The sequence below is a fragment of the Syngnathus acus genome, chromosome 21, assembly GCF_901709675.1.
Source record: "Syngnathus acus chromosome 21, fSynAcu1.2, whole genome shotgun sequence".
NCBI classification, from domain to species: domain Eukaryota; kingdom Metazoa; phylum Chordata; class Actinopteri; order Syngnathiformes; family Syngnathidae; genus Syngnathus; species Syngnathus acus.
The window spans coordinates 5,138,817-5,159,727 of record NC_051105.1 but is presented as its reverse complement, the minus strand read 5'-3'; the positions used below and the strand labels follow the sequence as shown (position 1 = coordinate 5,159,727).

Here is a 20,911-nt window from a genome sequence, read left to right as displayed (position 1 = left end):
TAATAAACAGAAAACATCAACTCTTTTTGTGAAGGTAAATATGTAGCTTTATTGTTGTGAAATACACAAAATGATTGATAAATGTAATTTAAATTAAATCACCTAAACTAGTTAGTGTTTTAGGTAAATGACTTGATCACAACAATAACAGCAACAAAAGACACCATTTTTTTGTAAGGAAAAGGTGTAATGGGTCCAAGCATATTTGTGTGTACACTTTCCAGCATTAATAATCTAGAGATATGAATAATGTAGTATCCCATTCATTTTTAATAGCAGCGCAGCCCCATGCTGCATCGATTGATGTGTGCTTGTGTGTCCTGGGCAAGAGCAAATACGAGGCCTTTGCCATTAGGATACAAATCCACTTCACCTTACACCTACACGTGGGCACACACATGTACACACCATTACTTCAACCTATTGTGACCTTTTCAGGATGTGATGTTGGAGTTGTACATGTGTCCTTCAAACATGTGCACACACACGTGAGGAAGGCGGGGGCTCAGTTTTGCCTTCCATACAAAAACACAAATGTGGTTTGTTGGATCAGTGCAACACAGGGTGAAACACCCTGAGGTAATTCATTTGCAGCTAAGTACACACACACATTGACTGCATAAAAACTATACATGTTTTTTTTTTTTTAATTTGTTTTAATTTTTTATTTTACCTTGTTTCGGCATGTCACAATCTAAATTAGAAACAGCGCAAAATAAAAAAATAATACATTTGTTTGAATTTTTGATTTTACCTTGTCGCAATCTAAATTAGAAACGGCGCAAAATAAATAAATAAATAAATGCATGAATGAATGAATGAATGAAAGTGTCAGCAATTTTTCAGTTACCATCCCATCTCAAAATATCTTGACCTGAAATGTGACTCAAGACGAGCGCCAGACATGTTTGATGGAAAAAAGGAAAATAGGATTTTGGTGTGTGTGTGTGTATATATATATAACGCCAAAGTTTGACGGAGCGCACTCACCCAGTATCGCGAGCACAGTGTTGTCTTTCAGGACCTCCATGGAACCCGAACACACAAAGTAGATGGCCTGCAAGGCATCGCCTTGCCGGATGAGGAATTCGCCGGGTGCGCAGAACGACGTCTTGATGATGAGCGAAAGCGAGCGCAGGCACCCCCTGCTAGCCGACTCAAAGAGCGGGAGCTGGAGCAGTTCCTTGTTTAGGTGCATGGCGATGTCAGCCCGTAGTTCATCCGGGAAGTCCTTCAGAAGCTGAGAAGGGACGCAGAGTTTTATCGTTAGCAGGTAAGCAGGTAAGCAGAGCTGCAATGTATTTTGTTAGTGTTTACATATCTGTGTTCAGTGATATTTCTGTTGTACCTCACTGACATCGATGCCGTTGTTGACCGACCAGGTTGTCTGGAAACACTCAAGCATGCGTTGCTCTAAGGCTTTGGGCAAGCGGTGCACCCTGATGAAATCCTTCAGGTCTTTGGTGCGCGTGTGGTAAAGCGAGCGACGTGAGTACATCCTCTGGATGATGGCGGTCACGTTGCCAAACACCACGGCGTGCATCAGCGCTGAGAGAAGAGTGGTTGAGTAATGCCACCATAATACAATTGCATTTACTACCCAGTCTGTCATGTGATTTTAGAAAAAAATAAGACCTCAGGTATATTTACATGTTCTTATACACTACAGCCAAATGCAAGCGACCTACAACCCTAACCCAAGGTTCTTTTTAATTTCATTTAGTGATGAGTTTAGTAGGACTGTGTGAACATTGTTTTGACGGGAATGCAGAGCGACCACATGGAGCTCACCGTATAGGATGACATTCAGCAGGATTAATTAAGAGGTCACCTCCATCGGGTTCCTATCACTCTCTGTCTCTTTCCACTTTCCAATTCTCACCTCTCAGCAGGAGTGAGCTCATTAAAAACCGACGGAAGCCTTTTTTTGCGTTTGAGCTAATTTAACGAAGGAAAGATTTTTACAGCAAGTGAGTTAACGATGGAAGCTGCATGCCAAGTTATTGCACGAATGTGTTTCTGATATTCAATCAAGCACTGACCACATGGGGCTCAGATATTAGAACTTTATAATTGAAGTTATAAAAATGTGTGATTATTTACTATTGAACGTTGCTCATGTATTTAGTAAATGTAGCTCAAATATTTGTAGCAACGACGGAATAATCGGTTTTCCAAGGACATGTTGGAAATGGCCAAACTTAGGTATGTTCGATACCACTTTTATTCAGACTGATTCCAGTAACATTCTCCATTCTTGTGTAGTCACCGATACCTAGTACCGATATCACTTGTACTTTTGATTCATAAAATTTCCCCCCAAAGTAAATAAATAGTTGTACACAGCAAAGATTGGAAAACTGCCCACAGGCTTTGTAGCACTAAAGGGAGAGGCGAGACTAAACCTCAGTTATTTTTAAAATGTCTTCATTTAATTTAGCAAAACATTATGGCTTGCCTGCTATTGGACTGCTTTCCATTTCAATGTCAAAAGATTACATCTGTGCTATTCAAGCAACAGAAGTCCATTAATCAGCCAGCCCCAATGATCATTAACTGTCGGAATTTCCACTGTGTCTATTTTTGAATCAACTTACCTGATGGAATGAAAATGACTGAATTGAATTACTGAACTGAATTGGAAAAAGGGAGCATCTACTCACCACCAATGAGCATGGTGCAGATGGAGAAAATCTTCTCTGAGTCTGTGTTGGCCGACACGTTCCCGAAGCCCACGCTGGTTAGGCTGCTCAGGGCGAAGTAGAGCGATGTCACGTAGCTGCTGCGCATGGACGGGCCTCCGCCCAGAACCCCCGAACCTCCCGCCGATGTGCCCTCGCCAGCCGATGTGTTCCCTCCATACTGGCTGGAGTTCCAGGGACCTTGACCCGCCGACTCTGAGCCCGATTCGTTCCACTGGCTGCTGTTGGCCGAGACTACGCCGGAGGAAGTGGGGAAAGGCGTAGCCAAAGACGACAGGAAGTAAGGTGTCCCCAAACGCTTGGCCAACTCATGGAGCCAACCTAATAATGGAGAGTAAGGAGCAGAAAGAGAGGGACCATAATCATAATTGATCAAGATTTTTTTTTTTTTTGCAGAGGAGCCAGGCAAAACAACACCATGTAATACGTAAGTAAATGATTACTCAAATTACTCAAGTGCAGAAAGTATGGGGGGCTTGGGGTACCAGTGTAAATATACACAGCTAGTAATTAATTGAGGCCCAGTGTTAATTACAATAGAGGCCACTATTTGAGGAAGTTGACAACAGTATTTTTCTTTCTGGATTTTGGTGGCCCATCAAGTTAACCGGTTTGTTCACACCATATATCAACCAAAACAAAGTAGACAGGACATCATTGCTTTAATGAGAACGAAGAAAAAAAAAATTCAAACATTTTGTGGTTTTTGAACTGGAAAAAAAAAACATCGAGAAATAGGGACACTGTGACTTAGCATTAAAAGTTTCTATGAAGACTCTCTCAACATTGACACACTCGTCACCCGTCAGCAAGTCCCATGAAAGTGCCGACGAGTAATCTAATGCAGATGGTGAGACGTTTCAAAGTAAGGGCGAGGAAACAGCGGCGAAGGCGTGCAAATTAATAATTGAGGGAAGCGAGCTTGAGAATGAACGTACGTGACGTGGCGAAGCCCTGCAGAGCTTCTGACTGCACAACATGTGAGAGAAGAGGAATCATACAATATAGATGCGGCCCATTGATCTACTGTACCCACTAGGCTCACCATCTGTCTGTTTGTCTCTCTGTCTGTCTGGCCATCCGACCCATCTACCTACCAACTTACCTAATAGCACAAGCCGTATAACAATGTACATCTCACAGTATATGGCTGTGAGAAATAAAACCTCATGATGAGGTCCACTTGAATATGATTCTGTTAGGGCTCTCTGAACTAATGGAGGTAGAGTACACCCAAAAGATAAAAATGATTCCTGTTGTAAGGAGACAGGAAATCAAATCTTCCCGAGCCAAATCGTTGTGATCTATATCATCTTATGACAGTAAATATATAATTATTCATTCTTTACCGCAAAAGCAGTAGTGGTTTTGTATTGGTGAATACTCAAGAGTAAATTTGGCATTGGTCTGGAAAAATATTTTTTATCGAACGTCCCTAAAAGGAAGTGAATGTCATCAGAACTGTCCGTGGTGCTGAAGTATTCTCTCCTGGACACTGGAGGTCTATTGTAATCATTGGTGAGCTGGAGTGTGAAAGGAATACTTAGACGGGTCTATTCTGGGAACAAGGAACAAGATGAGTGTGCATGTTCTGCTGAATAGAGCTCATTGCTGCCCCAAAGCTCAAATAGCAACTACTGGAAGAAAGCACTTTAGTCGACTAGTTCATGTCAGGGGCTGCATATTAGTTATGTTGGTAGTAGCCAGAATTAAAGTTACAGCAGACTGTGAAATGTGGTCACAACACTGTACACTGTTGTGTGTTTGTTTATGTTTGCAGTTTAGATAGAAATTTAAAGATGATATATTTTAAAACACGGTCTTAAATGTTGCTCGGAAAACAACAAAGATGAACGTCAAGTGCTTGTGTGCTGATGTTTAAAAGCAAAATGGAACTAAGGCTACGACAGCGTACAATGTCGGAAAACTACTGACCAATGTCCCAGGAACCCGGACTCTCAATCTCTCTTCGTCCGATGAAGTACCACACGCAAGCCATCCAGTGGGCCAGCAAGGCGAACATGGACATGAGCAGGGTGAGGACCACGGCGCTGTACTGAGAGTAACGCTCCAACTTCTGCAGCAACCGGAGCAGGCGAAGCAGACGCACCGTCTTCAACAGGTGGACCCCAAAGTACTGCAGAGGAAACAGTGCGATTCATTCCACGAATTTACAAAACAGGACGGAGCAAAAGTTAACTGCTGAGGCTATTTGAACTCTGTTGCTAGCCAAAACATCAGCACCTAGAAGAACACAAATCATCTCTCACATGAATTGGAGTAGAAACCTTACTGGACAGTATTAGTGATGTTCGTATGTGTCCAGCGATGAGCATTCCAGTTGACTCTTAACAAAATGTGGTTGGTTGTTCGATCTTACAACTTTAAAATTGCTGGGTTGAAAATAACCCGATGTGGGTACAAAAATAAAATAAATAATAATAATAATACCCTGGACTTTCCTTGTAATGTTACAACTGTATTTTTTTTTTTCATTTTTCCTTCAAACATAAAATTTAAACAACTTAATGGTTCTGTCCCTCGGTTTTCTGCAGTTTACTCAGTAATAGTCTTGATTATATTGCTTTAAACTCCATTTTGACTTCAAATTCTAACAACCTGGTTAATAGTGTATTGAAATAAAAATGGACGCCTCCCCTGCACAGTTTCCACCATCGCGTAAATAAATGCTCTCTTTGGCGCAGTGCAGAATAACATCAACATCTTAGAGTTCTGAGGTTTAGGGATCATATCGGACACATGACTCACCACGCTGATGTTGAAAGCATAGAGGAGGTCAAAGGGTAGGGCAGCGATGAGATCCACAAAGAGCCAAGTGGTAACGTAGTGAACACAGATGGAGCGGGCGTCATACACCACCTGACCCGACGTGCTCACAAAGGTTGTTCGAAAGTTCAGCGCAATGTCTGTGGGTGACAAATGAGGTCATAGTTGGAAAAAAAAAAAACTTCCCTCCAAACAATATATAGATCGCCTCCACATGTTACACACTTAAGATAACACAATTTTCCTTTTACACGTGCATGATCCTTAAGAATGTCCCTAAAACACGCAGACAACATGAAACCCGCTGTTAGCGAACATATCTTCAGAATTGCAGAAGAACAATGAAACCTTTTTCAAGCTTACTGAGGTTAACGTTGGGCTATTCCAGTAGACGAGAAATAATTAAAGAACGCAGCTATAACTTGACCAAAATGCATATCAGCTGAAATGAGCATATTTCTCACTACATTAGCGAAACTATATTAATGCTCCAAAATGGCTCTAACGAATACCATATGGACTAACGGGTCCGTCGTTTCACTACTGTGGGTGTCAAGTGTAATTTGATTGAGGGATGGCGCACTGCCGTATCCTCTTTTTGCACGATTGTCCTCCCATGGGCGATGGTTCACATTTCCGTCACTTAGACAGGGGACCAACAGGCCAGTTATTCTACAGGAAATGAATCCAGTCATCAGACATAATGTTCAGTAGCAAATGGCTCATATCCTTCGTCTCCACTGCAAATCACTCATTAAAAACTTTTCTTTGTATGAAGAAACTTTAAGGATGACTGATAATGGGACTCGTGAGATGTGTTGTTTCTTTAAATCTACCACGGAGGAAGAAATTACTAGGAGACATTAAACAGGAAGTACCTTTTTTGCAGAGCTTAGATGTTGTGTGGTGTAATGCTAGTGAAATCATGAGGTTCCCCGGGCAAAGTTAGTGCTGCCTTGTTTACATTCTCAACAAGAATCAGTCAGGTCTATTGTCTTCACAGAGGTCGACATTAATGGTGACAGTATGGTGGAAAATTTTACAGAACCACCAAAAACCCCAAATAGGCCAAAAGTGTACTTTAGGCTTTCGATCAAAATGTATTTGGGCCAATACAGTGACCTGATAACTTGCCTGTAAAAAAAAAAAATATATTTGTTGTATTTTGTCCGTCAGGAGTCTCACCTAGCATGAACAAGATCTCCACCAGGATGTCGCTGACACTAGGGGGGCTTCTGGGGGCGCTGCCTTCGTCTCTCCCACCCACCACAGTGAAGCACACATTATACGGCACAGTGACGGCCACATAGAAGGTGGCCAGTAGGATCAGCCAGTCCCAGCCGGCCTTGAAGGTGCCGTAGTGGAGCAAGATGAAGCGTGACTTCTGGATGGCGGCTACCTTGTATTCCGGGATTGGAGGTTTTTCCCCAAACATGTTCTGCATAGGGTGATAGAGATGGGGGGGATTGAGATTTGTATTATAACTGACTTATTGTGTGGAGATATGGGGAAATACATCGAAAACAAATATGCATTCTATCTATAAGCTACAAAAAGATACACAAATTAGCAAGCTTTCAAATTACATACAGTGGAACCAACCAATCCATCCAATTATCCGTCCATCCATCCATCCATCCATCCGTCCATTCATCTGTCCGTCCGTCCTCCATCCATCTATCTGGCTGGCTGTCCGTCCGTCCGTCCTCCATCCATCTATCTGGCTGTCGGTCCATCCATCCCTCCGTCCGTCCGTCCGCCCGTCCATCCATCCATCCGTCCGTCCGTCCGTCCGTCCGTCCGTCCGTCCGTCCGTCCGTCCGTCCATCCATCCATCCATCCATCCATCCATCCATCCATCCATCCATCCATCCATCCATCCATCCATCCATCCATCGGGCTCACATTGTTGAGCTTGAGTTTACTCTTGTCTTGCTTCTGCAGGTGCCCCGAAAGGTGGTAGAGGACAGCTCGGCTGCGCCGGCGGTTGGCGTTAAAACCGGGGGGCCGAGTCACCTGATGCACCTCCAGACCCGTCTCCTCATCTGTAGATCGCATACAGGTTTTGGATTGATGATCAGATGAAATGTGAGCTTAAGCATCTCATCGGTATATGGAGGAGGTTGATCGACCTAGAACCAGGAGATCTCATATCTGGTGAACTGCCAGATATTAAAATAACAAGTAACATTACACAAACATAAAAAAATAATGTACATTTCAGAATTATACAAACAGGCACACTCTCCAAGACTTTAACCCCAATGGAATGAGCAAAACAAAAAAGTGAAAGGAAAGTAATCGACAAATGCTCCACATTTTGGGGAACTTCTCTAACAGAGTTGAGAAGAACTTTCTAGAAAGCCAGTGTCTTAAGATTTTTAATACATATACTACATAACATTTATCATTAATTTTTGTGAAATAGTCATAGAATAATCTTATTCCATCCCAAAAAGCACAATCCTTCTATCAGCTTTCTCTCGTTTACGCTGGCTGGTGGAGTAGAGTGGCTGCCATAGAAGAATTGATTATGAATCTGATTGAAACAGCATCCAAGAAAAAAAACTGCTCAATCCTCAAGGCAAAATAAATATTTCTGGAAAGCACAGAGTGATTCACTGGCCTCCGTGGATCTCACACTCACTGAATTTCTAATGCTTTTGGTTATGCCATACAAAGACATAATAGGAAGGCTGGATCACTTCACATGGCTGGTTTGTGGTCCGTACAAAGCCTTTGTTAATCAAAAATCCACTTGGACATGCAAGGAGGATAACATACAAGTAGAGGCCTCGGGCAGGAGTTCAGCTTGTGCTTTCAATTTCGGAATATCCACTGCGTACTCAGGAGGCGCCGGAACACGACGGGCGGGGGAAGGCTGGGCATACATTTTAAATTATTAAGGAGGTGATTTATTGTGATCTGCGCTATACTATGTGAAGCTCACACAACTTTTTTTTTGCTACACCGCCAAAAAGAGATTACATTATACATTTGGGGAAGAGCAGATGTCAGTGCATAGAAAATGGGCATCCAAGCTAACAGAAGATTCAGAATTTATAACCCTCTGGTCCCAATGGAAGTCCGCATGTGAATGAATTTCCAATAGCTGGATTTAATTTGGGTCACCGACCTGTGTCAGGTCCTTGTTCCGAATCCTGGTCCTTCTTCTTATCAGTGATGTCTTTGTGAGACACCAGGAAGAGGACCACCTCACCTTTCTCGTTCTTGATGGGCACAATGTCCAGAAGACACCAGAAGTGCGCGCCTGCACACAAAACAAACATCATAAAGCAAAATAAATACTGGAGAGGCATAATTACGACTCACAAAAAGTTAGGGATATTTAAATTAAAGGTGAACCTAAAATGCTCTGACTTTAGTTTCTAAATGCCCATGTCCAACCATTGAAAGTTTCATTGCTTTTTGCACAGTTTGGTATTTTTGAACAAGTGTTTATCCATGAATCGACGGAAAAAGTTGAATTAGAATTGCTATTTAAAGCGTACGCTTCATTAGGCTACTTTCAATCTTGACATGATGTAACAAAGATGACACCTAACAGCTGATCACAAACAGTACCTCGCCAATGTGAGACTTCAAACCTTATATTATTTACAGTATGGGCTACACAACGAACTGAAGAATAACTCGTTTTGAAATCAGAGACTAGCAAAGATATTTTAAAAAGTTGGATGGTCATAAAATTTGCGAGCAATATTTATATTTCTTAAGTGAAGACAATTTGTAATTTTAGTATTGACACATGAAGTCGACGGACAATTTGTCTTCGCGGGCCACATAAAATGATGTGGAGGGTCAGATCTGGCCCTCGGGCCTTCAGTTTGATATCTGAACAACAGCAAGTTGAACAAAGCACAGTGAAACATCAGAGTGCTAACTACTAGCAGAGATGACTTTTATTTACCTACATACGTTTGTCTTAGGGTCTGTTTTTATTGCCAGAATGCTGCAAAATCTCCAGTGAGTATTTCCGAGAAGTGCTCAGCTTGTCACCGTATCAGCATTTACTTCGCAATCATTCAAGCAATTCGTCAGAGAATTTGCTCGGACAAAGCCTTGCCGGTTAGGATGGACTATTCATACACTGTTGATGCTTTTGTTATGGTTTCCTGTTACTCGCTCCTAATCCCTCAAGAGATGATGTGTGGCAGTGATGGATACTGTTTCCTGTACGGTTTTACTAAGCCAGAGTCGCTCAGGCGTGTGCATAATGCAGGAGGACAGAGTGCTTGAATAAAATCATTCGACATATTGTCCTTGTTTGTCTCCTACAGGAGGGTAAACAATAGCAACATGATGAGGCTTCTGTTTTGTTTCAGTTAATATTTGTTTTATTTAAGAGGTGCCATTATGATGATGAGACACAGTTAATAAATAGATGGGGATAATTTTGCATTGATGTATGTTTAGTTAGTGAAAAGGGAGACAGAGTATTTTTCAGGGCGATCTTCCCCAGTTCCTCAAATAAAAAAACATTTAGACAGTATAAGATTGAAAGCCAATTCTTGTAATAGTAAACTAAAGTGAATACAAATATAGTTTATCAAGTTTTTTTTATGGGCAGAGAGGTGGGTGAGTGGTTAACACGTCTTCCTGAAAGTTTTGATGTTCAAGGTTCGAATTTCAGCTTCTGCCTGCCAGTGTGACGATTGCATGCTTGCATCGTGCTTCTTCGTGTGCTAGATTACCTGAAGACTCTAAATTGTCAAATTGTTCAAAAAGAAATAATATCTTTTCAAATTGTAAAACATGATAACTCCATTGCATAACGATTGAACCAAACTTTTCTTTGTACCATTATTTGCCCACTCCAACCACATGCAGTGTTTCAGTCTATTCTATGACAAGCATTCCGTTGGTGATTTGAAAAGGCAGCGATTTGAGACAAATTAGGATATATATAAGACTCCTTTTCTTTGGGAGCTAATAAAACGTGACATTATTCTGAGAAACTTGCTAACAGATTGGATCAAAGTCTAATTATGTACTTTCATTAATTTCCTCCTTTTCTGAGAGGGGGGGGGCGTTTTTCTTCTTGTCTTTCAGTTCTATTTTTTGTTCCTGGTTGTCACTTTACACACTGTCCTTTTTATTTTATCTCACGTAACTATCTTGAGAATGAGTTATGATATTGGATGGTTGGTTTGATTATGTTGGTCGCTGCTTTCAAGTGACCAGTCTCGAGTGCATTTCGCCAAGCTCCAACTCACATGTGACCCACATAATGGACTCCACATGGTATGACCCACCTTCTTTCTTGTAGAAGACCAATTCGGTCTTGAACTCACGCCGGTCGTCCAGGGCTCCTTGGATTTGGGCTGTGAAGCGGTCGCAGGTCTCAGGGCCGTACAGGAAGTGGCAGGCACAGCTCTTCTGCATGAGCTCGGCCCGAGCGTAGCCCGTGAGTTCGCAGAAGCCATCAGAGCAGTACACGATGGGGTAGAGTGACTGCACTTGGGCGTTTCCCAGTACGAAGTTGCTGTCTGAGACACAAGACAACAAATAGCACATCAAAATGCATTCCCATGTCAAATTCAATTGATCAGTCCATCAAACATTTACAAATGATTGGCCAAAGTCCAAGCAAGAACTACTGCAAAGCAAAAACACACAAATATGAGCGTTCTGAGTCATTAGTTTGGCAGCTAACAGCTTTCAACAAGCTGCTGACTTTTCTTCCTTCTGGTCACATTCACTTTGGTAAAATTAACTGATTTTGCCAAATCCGACTAACTCGACTTCATTTTAATGTCGCGTCTGTGAACCTTGACGACCTCGGCTGCGTGTTTATCTCCGTTATGTCTACACACTTTTGACTCGATAATTAGAAATCAGCATGCGTTCATGTGTAATTCTGCCGGTGCATTTTCTGTAAATAGCCTGCAGGCACAAAAATAAATGCAAAGCACGTTGAAACCGTGAAATCTTCTATTGTGTGTGTGTGTGTGAGTGCATGCGTGTTGTTGTGTGTGATAGCAGTTAATTCCAACACAGAACCTTTAATTGCTACTAAGCTCTGCCTCGTCTGTTTGTGAATGTTACAAACTACAGTCAGGCGGTAACAGACAAGTTAGCAAGCGACCATCATGAACAACAAAAAAGTCATGTCGTCTGAGAAGGCTGAGATATATAGTTCAAAGTCAAATATTGTTTGGGTCCTGCTGATCCTAATCTCCAAGGATCACAAATTTATTCAGGCAGGTAAACTACAAAGGTAAAAACACAGAGTAATCCCAGGTTTTTCCAGAGCCGGCATCTGATGACCGGGAGTGTGGCTGGATTCTTGTTGCCACGGAAACCATTCTCGTGTTCATTCCTCCTTTCAACACGTTTGTTCAGCGGCGGTTCAAATCTTCTTGTCACTTGCCTTCCATTCTTTACCTCTGCAACTAAGAAGTGGCATACTTGGTTTTAATGAACGTCTTGTCTGCTTGACACGTCCCTGACGGAGAGGTTAAAGCGTTTGTGATTGGAATGGCAAATGAGCAGTGCTGAGCCGACCTTGAGTGAAATTTATACTTGAGAGCCAAAGCCCTTGTACATTGTGTCTCGGGAGCTCATGTCAGTGTCCGCTGCCTTGGCAAATGTGAGAATTATTCATGGTGTCGGGCCCAAAGCCCTCTCGGAAAAAATACCCGATACTTTGCTCCTGGTGCCAGCGCCGCAAACACCTAATCAGTCATGGGGAAAAGATGACAATTCCTGGTTTTCCAGCTGTAGCCGAGGCATGCAGTAATCATTTTCTCCAAGAGCTGTTTCAGGAACATGTGATCGGAATGAGAATAGGTCGGGAACAACATTGGTGTAGAGGTGTTAGGAATTCTTGGATCTACTTGTCTACTTCATGGTTCTTTCTAAAAGGCAATTGGGTAATCTGTCATTTCATTTTGTCATAAAATATGGGCAAAGTTTCATCGAATTTTAAACTAATGACCAAAGCTCAATTCATGCGTCCCGCAAAATCAATCGCCTTGACCCCGAGGTAATCAAATGAATATTATTCGAGGTACAGCTCAGTCGCCACACTGACCCCTCAGTCGAACCCGTCAACTGCTTCTTGTTGTCATGACAATCATGGCGTTTTCGATAAATACTGGAAGGTGTTTCACTTCTGAGGTGTGATTCTCATAACATCAAGTCCCACGAGATCTCGTGAAATATTGCGTGGGGTAATTAAATCGGGTTTGTGTGGCGGTGACCTCTGCCTCAAGACACGGCACTTCCCCGCTTGAGACGACGGTGGCGCAGGGAGACTTGAGTCTCTTCTTTTCCAAGCGTATCAGTTAATCAATTTTTGCTACCTCTGCTGCGGAATGTGTATTTCATGTGAATTTACGATGGCTATTAAGGCCTGATGGAAAATACAGACTGACACTCTTATGGAAAGGTTAGGAGAAGAAGAGAAGCTACTCAGTTGTTCATTGTAACATAATGATGTAAGCGCTACAGTTTTATACAGAAAGTGTGTTAGTATAACATTATCGGACTGAGTCACATATTGTCAAATGGTGAACTCGGGTCACTTTTAATGGACTGCTGTGGAGAGTGGTGACCGCTTCTGCAAAGGGGGCATGCTGATGGAAGTCCACATCCAACACTGGATTTATTTGTGTTTTTTTCCCCAGACGTACTCCTCCAGACAAAACGCGTTACCTCACCAATAATTTGTAAAGGTGGGGAAGTGCTCAAAGTAGAGCTAATGTGGACCATAATGTACTGAAATAAATGATTGACAAAATTGGATTGGTAATGTGGCCCTTTTTCTTTTTTTTGGGGGGGGGGGGGCGTAATCCTGGTATTCAATAAGGCCCACATGCCGAAAAAAAACACAAAAAATAAAACTCTGAGGTGCAATTCATTAAACAGTAATGTACTGTGAATGCCTTTGAACACTGGAGAAATTGAAACTTCACCTTTTTTTAGCAATAGGGCTCATATGGACAAACCCACACATGGCATTTATATCTTCAGTGTATTGATCCTCTGCACATATTGGTTCTAGGCTAGATATGAATTTCGAGGGCTCCCTCAAAGTGGCTTTGAAGGTACTAGCTTTAAAAGGCAGACATGTACGTTTATGTGTGTCTGCTGATGCCCTTTAGACTAGTGAGTCCCAACCTGGGTGTTGTGGCATCCTAGTGTGCTGTGAGAGATCATCGGTAGTGCTCAAATTTGACTTTGTTTGTAATTTTAAATCGATCCAGTGACGTAGTGTGACAGGCAGAAGGATTAACGTCTTTTTGTTTTATGTCAGAAGGTACAATAAATCCTTACTAAACCTGTTGCTTTTCAAACAACTGAATAAAATGGCTTCCCACGAGTATACCAGTCAGCTTTGTGTTTAATTAAACAGGAGTAAGTCACTTTGTCAGAAAATTGAGATATAATTATCAGAATATTTTCATTGCAATGACACTTCTGACTTGTGGTTGCCTTGGCTCAATAAACACAGGGACACACTGCTTTCGACTCCACATCGTGCAAACAATTACGAGGACACGAAAGCACCTCAAAGATGCCGTGTCTTTAAATGGTCAACATCGGTTTATTAAGCCAAGAGACACTGATGATCGGTCGCTGGCAATTGAGTCAACAGACTGGAGGCTCTTTTGTAGGATCAATGCAAGATTATCGACACTTGGGCACACATTATGAGTTTAGGAGATAAAAATAGCAAGCATGTTGGGACATTGACTTATGAGGCCTTTAAAAAAGAAAGCTTTACGAGTGATGAAGGAAAAACACACACACGTATATAATTATTATTTTTTTTTTACTAGCCACTAACACTGAGCGCACTTAGCTACACATATCTTTAATATGTGTATATTTTTCATTCTTTTTCTATTGTCCAATTAAAAATGTATGACTAGGAAAGGCACATTTCCATTCCTTAACAAATCAGCAGTATCAAAAACATGATACTTCCGATTTGATATCAAACAGAGCGGCAGTGGAAATAACCAAAACGGAAAATGAGGACAGATGCATTAATGACTTCAGCGGATCTCATTCATGTGCTTTCTCCATATTGCCTTTCAGTAAACACATCTGTTAGTGACATGAAGGGTCCTCGAAGTTCCCGTGGGAGACAATTTGTGTTTTGTCAATGTCATCCACACTCCAAGTGCTCATATGACTCAGTGCCACCAACCACAACAGCAAACAAACAAGGAGGAGATTAACAAGGTCAAGTTACCGTCGAGCAAAAATTATTTAAGCCAATTAACAAAATTTAGTAAAGGGGTGGGGTGGGATAAATAGACACCAAGGACTTCTCTAGAGAGAAATATTCCACATTTTCAATTGAAGATTATTTTCATACACTAAAAATAAAGTCGTATTATTTGAATGTTTTCCACATAATGTTACAGCTTTATTTTTGTAAACGTTAGTTTCATTTTAATATTACGACCTCACAATATGTTGTGGTGGCAAACTTCAAGCTTCACTTTCAGGGATGCTTGTTGGTTAAACAGTAATAAGAATGTAAAGTAGCTGCCAATGTGCGGTTCCGCTACTTCCCTCACCCACCTGATGTTGTCTTCATACGTGTGTGTGTTGATGCGTGCAATTCTTAACTGTATGGAAGGCTTTGGCGGTAATGGCGTTCAGTCTCCTGGGACACACATGATAGCTGCCACACTGATGAACTCTTTAACCTGCAGCTGAACCCTCCCTGAGGCTCGCACACTTCACCACTCATGGCAGGACTTTATATCACCTCTCTCATTATGACCTGCATTTTAATGCACTTTGGTATGTCAGCTAGTGACAGGGGGGGGACTACTTTTACCACATGGGAGGATCTCATAAAAATGTGGAGTACATCCTTTATGACTTCACTCTTGTAACATTTTCGTGACTTAATTTTCATGAGATGTTGCATTTTACTTCATCATATGAGCATGGTGACTGGCAGGCAGACTTGTTTTTACCGAACGAGAAGTTTTCTTAAACGCACATAATTGTTATTCAGATTTTCTGTGGAAAAATTCAATAACAAAAATTACGTTTCTTGTAACCATATGAGTTTTTCTTTTTTCAAATACATTACCACAATGCACTTTAAAAAAAGTTTAATTTGAATTTTATAAGGCTCTAACAAAAAACGATTTGAATCAGAAAATTTATTTACAAGATGCGAGTAAATCAACCAGAACTGAATGGAATTGTTATACTTTAAAATCAAGCTCTCCTCGAAATGTATATAATTTAATAAACAAAGTTATCTCACCTGAATTCAGTCTATTGTCACAGATGAGGATGGTATCAGATGCTGTGACAGCACATTGCTAAATGAACCGGCCCCGGGCTCCGTTTGCAGGCTCATTCAAGTGGCTGATTCATGTGTGTTTTCCTTTTTTTTTTTTTTTTTTTTGGTGTCGATTAGCTCATGTTCCTGTTCAACTAGCCTGACAGCAAGTTACGGCTGGACTGAGTGGTCTAATTAGCTGTGTCCATGTCTACAAACTAAAAAAAACAAAAACTTGTCAACAGCCACTCTGCTCTCTGCAAAGCCTAAATGTTTTCTGCCCTGTTGGCAGATAAAATGCATTGATTTTGTTCTGTTTCTACTGGAACTTCACTGTCAGCAGTGAATCATACGGTGAGTGAGGAGAGGCTGTTGCATTTATTTGGTTAGTACCAAATTGTTCACTTTCACTATAAGCAGGATAAAATTGGCTGAAAATTTAACCATATAAATTAGGGGGAAAAAAGAATTTTTACATTTTTTTTATCACGATTGCAAGTAAACTTTTCTTTTTTAAATCAGCATGAAAAATACATCTAGGGATCAAAATTTACAGCTGAACAATCAAATACAGTATATGATTCATGTTTCCAAAATAAACAGCAAATGAATAAATAAAAAGCTACAATAAGAAAATAAAGAGGGAATCCGGTACAGAATTATGCTCTTATGGATAGCACCATCGTGTGTGTGTGCGGGTGTGTGTGTGTGTGTTTGTGCATTCATGATCAGCTTGACCACTTAATGAGCTGTTAATGCTACGACTGGGTGCACACAGACACACACACACACACACACACATGCACACACACACGCACACACGAATATGCCTCAAACATGTGTGTATAGGTGCATGTGTTCCCCTCAGCAAGCAGCTTTGTCTCCCAAAGACACCAGCGAATGTTGCCTGGCGACAGGTATCAATTGTGGTGCGTTTCCTTGGAGATGGTCGAGAGGGTGGGGCATAGATGAGGAAAACACAGTGCCTTGTCCCCTTCGCCCCAATCCCAAACACTGGAGTGATCAAGTGGAAAAAAATGTATTGGAAGAAGAATAGAAAAAGTTCACAAGAAGTTGCAGGATTTAAAGGTGTGTGTAGCGAGAGACCTCTTTAAAGGACAAACTTCCTCCTTGTCTCACCACTCAGACATCAATCAGACCATTCAAAATTGGAGGTTACCAAAATGTTTTAACCGGCTATACAGCTCCAAAGTGAAAGACGGATGTCTTGTACAGCAGCTTGGACAATAACTGTCACCCTGCATTTGCAAAGGCAGTCATTTTCAAGACCGGACAGATTTCTCCGCTAGTTGGAATGCAGATACATTGCTCTTCTGAGTAGTGGAAGAGCATATTTTGCAGCATAATACTACCTAAGGACAAAAAGGTGAAGAATTCTAAGTGAATGCAAAAAGCCCAATTGGAGTGACATTGAGTAAATCATCAATATCTGTTCATTCTAAGTACATGTAACATGAACATTCTAAATGCTAAAAGTGTAAACAAATGTATTGCTTATTATTCATAAAATATATTTGCACACACATTCCCACACACAAACAGACGCACACATAAATGCACGATTATCTAGCTGTCATCATGAAGACATAATGGATCCTCTCCCCTCCCAAATATCCATCTCAATAACACATTAAGCCCAGACCGCAAATCGATTCCTACCCGATTCCAAGATGAACCAGAATGAGCATTTAGAAAATCCCAAAGAGCTCTAACAACCGTCTGTGGTTTTGAATTCAAAGTGCTCATTGCGCAAAAACCATTAAATAAAAAATCCACTGAACATATTACCGATCACCAAGTAAAAAAAAAAAAGTCTTTAGATTTACCAGTTTATTTGCTTTACAGTCAACCTATTCATAGTGTATTGTATATAGTATAACTGACGCAGATTGGAATTATTTGATTAAACCCTAAAAATTCTTCCTAAAAACACCAAAAATGGAAAACAAAATGATTAAAAAATATTTGCAATGATATGCAATCAATAACTTCATTGGCTGATTGGCAAATTGTGATATCATAGCTAATATCTCTGTAATATCTTTTACACTTTCAACAATGATCATACAATTTTCTTAGCATGAAAACTTTGTAAACTTGTTGGGAAAACAGCAATTTGCAGGTTTACAAGTATCCCCAAACTGTTTACATGCAGACTCGCATCCACGCAAACACACGCACGCAGTAATTAACAAGTCTTGATCGATTTATGCAATCAGCACCTTTCCAATCGAGCGATACATAAGCCACACAGGCCTGAGACAGCAGTTATAAAAACCAAGGTGTCGCCTCGTACGAAACCTACACAACTTTAGTAGAAAGTTTTAGCTCTGGCCACATAAGCCTCACCCACTTGCAGTCTATTATCGGAACACGGACTCATCGTAATGGGCTGAATGTTCTCTGCATACCTTGGCTTGGACCCAGTCGTAGCATTAACAGCTCATTAAGTGGTCAAGCTGATCACAAACGCACAAACACACACACACACACAAAAGCACAATTGCTTGCACCATGGCAACACCCCATTGGATAGCAAAGGCCACACGCCTATCCCATCTGAAATAGTCAATGTGTTTAGAAGAATGTTTCCTAGAAGAGGCAATAAACTGTTGCAATCTGACCTAATGGCTCATAAATACACAGGCACACGCACGCGTGCGCACACACACACACACACACACACACACACACTAGTCCAGCCATTTTCAGGACGACATAATGCATCTACTTGTTCCTCCAAATATTGAACTGATTAAAACATAAAGCCCTGCCCGCAAATGAAGCCCAACCCAATTACAAGATGGCGCAGAAATAAAAAGCATTAAGGCAACCTCTAACTGCCCTAACGACCGTTAGTGATCCAAAGTGCTCATTCAACATTAATATGGTATCTTTTTTTCATTCAGGGTTTTGCACGGTTCACAGCCAGAAATGTAATAAATGAAAGATACGAGCTGGAAAAAAAAAAGGTTTAACGTAGTGACTGCATGGCCCTCAAAAATTGTTCATAGAAATGCAATCAGACAAGGCGGAATTGGGCTGTTTCAGGGTAGAACTGGTGCAATAAGGGCATTTAATCAATTGTGCTTACAGAGCATCCACCAGTGCAGACGCCTGAAACCCTTCAGGTGGTAACGATGTTCATCTATGGAGTGTGTGGCATTTTCTCATGGCACAATTTGACTAAATGACTCAAAGGGCTGCCACGGAGAGGAACTAGGTGGAGCTAATGAAACTCAGTAGAAACTGTGAAAGAAATAGCTTGTGTTTTGAAATGAACACGTGCTGGAAGGAAACGTGATGGATGACTTTAAGAATCAATTGTGACCACCTGAAATGAGTCCCAGGGGGTCTGAGATGTTACAGAAGAGCTATGAAACAGGTACAAGAGGGAGCATGGGTGGAAAAGGTGACCGTAATGTTGCCCATATGTTGAATCCTTTGTGGAAAATAATCACAGTTTAGTTTTACAATGGGGTCAAGCGAATTGTAATTCAAGGTCCACTTAAAGGCTAATTTGATGTCAAGAGGGCTTGACAAGTTGAACGGCTACTTAGCAGGGTTAAAGATGGAATTGGGGAACTTATATATATATGCTTTTACAAAAAATGCTGCAGTCGAGGTGAACTACGTTATAACTATGCCCATATTATCCTCCATATTATCCGTATATGTATAATAAACATTGTTGGGGGCTAACAATTTATACGGTAATATATTATTATGAATTGTAGAAAAAGAAGTGTAAGATACGATTTTGATAGGATTTGAATGAATTGGCCATTAATCGCAATGTACAAAATAAGAATCGCTCTGATTGCCTGTTATCTAGCAAATGCAAATGAAGGCCATAAAGCTTGTTGCAGCATGTTCAAAGAAAGGTCACAGTATGGCAACCAAAAAAATATGACCTTTCAATTCATTTTAGTGGACAGTAGTGGAGGAGTAGCTCAGTCTGTGACGATTTAGCATTGCAAGGAAAATGGATGCGACAGTGGCTTGGAATCACAAAAGAAGATGATTTGTTTTGAACAATCCACATCATTTAAAATGATAGTGACATCATAAATGAGTGGCTAAGATAGCTTCAAGGACAAATTGGCGACTTGCATAAAAATTGGGGCCAACCACTTTTAAGGAAAGAAAAATATATTGGTGATGGAAATCACCATTCATTTGATTCATTAAAAGGCCTGACACCACTTATACCAAAATCTGTTCACCTAGAAATGTTCTCAACCCAACTCGAAAGTCCATAAACCCCAGGACCATGTACAACTCCAGCTGAGATGGGGTTATTTGGATGGATGGAGTGCTCCCGCATGCAGGTTTGCAGGTATAGCAACCATTGATGAGACGCGCACTTCTCACCGCAGGAAATCAAATTGCAAACCAAGTGCAGAGCCACCAAGCTGGTTGATCCTGTTTTATATGGTGATCAAAATGCAATAACACAAACAAATAATCTCAAGTAAAGCTGCAAGTAGCCCCTGTAATGTTTTTTTTTTACTCATTCACTGCCATTGATGGCTATAGAAGTCAAAGATAATTTGAACTGGTGTGAGTGAGTTAATGGGCAATTTTGAAAATGGTTTTCCAATTTTGACACCATTACACTGAATACACACAATTGCATCAGCCCATCTATCTGGGACACATGGGTACAATTTGAAGTCCTTGTCCTGATACAAGCACTGGAATTAACCGTCAAACCAAATTGGTTGACTTTTTCGTAATCCGAGGTGCTAATGTTTGCTTGGTGCTGCTTTTGGGGACAGAGGTTGTGATCAGACTCCTAAAATCCAAATACATTTTCCCATCCCAAGACTTCATTCAGACCAGAAGATGAACTTTGTCCGGATATTCTCTGTTGAGCTGTCTTCATCACTTTTTGTTTTATGCGTGTTTTTATGTCCTTGGCACCTGCTGAAATTCCACTAAAAATTGGACAAAGTCGATAGAGGAGACTTTGCGGCTTCCCGCTGTTCATGCTGGCCTTCTCCCATGACCTTTCTTGGCACTTTTCTGAGTTTAATTTCAATATAAATTTTTTCCTTTCCCGTTTCAGCACCACAACATTCAACGGCATTATGACAATCTGTTCTGGGACGCCGGG

At 41.1% G+C, this 20,911-nt stretch overlaps 1 protein-coding gene across 1 annotated transcript in view; it reads right to left on the bottom strand.

Annotated features, from left to right (window-relative positions):
* kcnh3 (potassium voltage-gated channel, subfamily H (eag-related), member 3) overlaps nucleotides 1-20,911 on the bottom strand; it is a 51,961-nt gene that overhangs the window by 9,319 nt on the left and 21,731 nt on the right. Inside the window, exons 2-10 of the mRNA XM_037239650.1 lie at nucleotides 10,766-10,999; nucleotides 8,626-8,760; nucleotides 7,395-7,534; nucleotides 6,675-6,927; nucleotides 5,472-5,629; nucleotides 4,638-4,839; nucleotides 2,664-3,023; nucleotides 1,349-1,548; nucleotides 991-1,240 (exon numbers count right to left, since the gene is read on the bottom strand). Coding sequence (XP_037095545.1) covers nucleotides 991-1,240; nucleotides 1,349-1,548; nucleotides 2,664-3,023; nucleotides 4,638-4,839; nucleotides 5,472-5,629; nucleotides 6,675-6,927; nucleotides 7,395-7,534; nucleotides 8,626-8,760; nucleotides 10,766-10,999 — 1,932 coding nt within the window. The remainder of the gene's footprint in view (nucleotides 1-990; nucleotides 1,241-1,348; nucleotides 1,549-2,663; nucleotides 3,024-4,637; nucleotides 4,840-5,471; nucleotides 5,630-6,674; nucleotides 6,928-7,394; nucleotides 7,535-8,625; nucleotides 8,761-10,765; nucleotides 11,000-20,911) is intronic.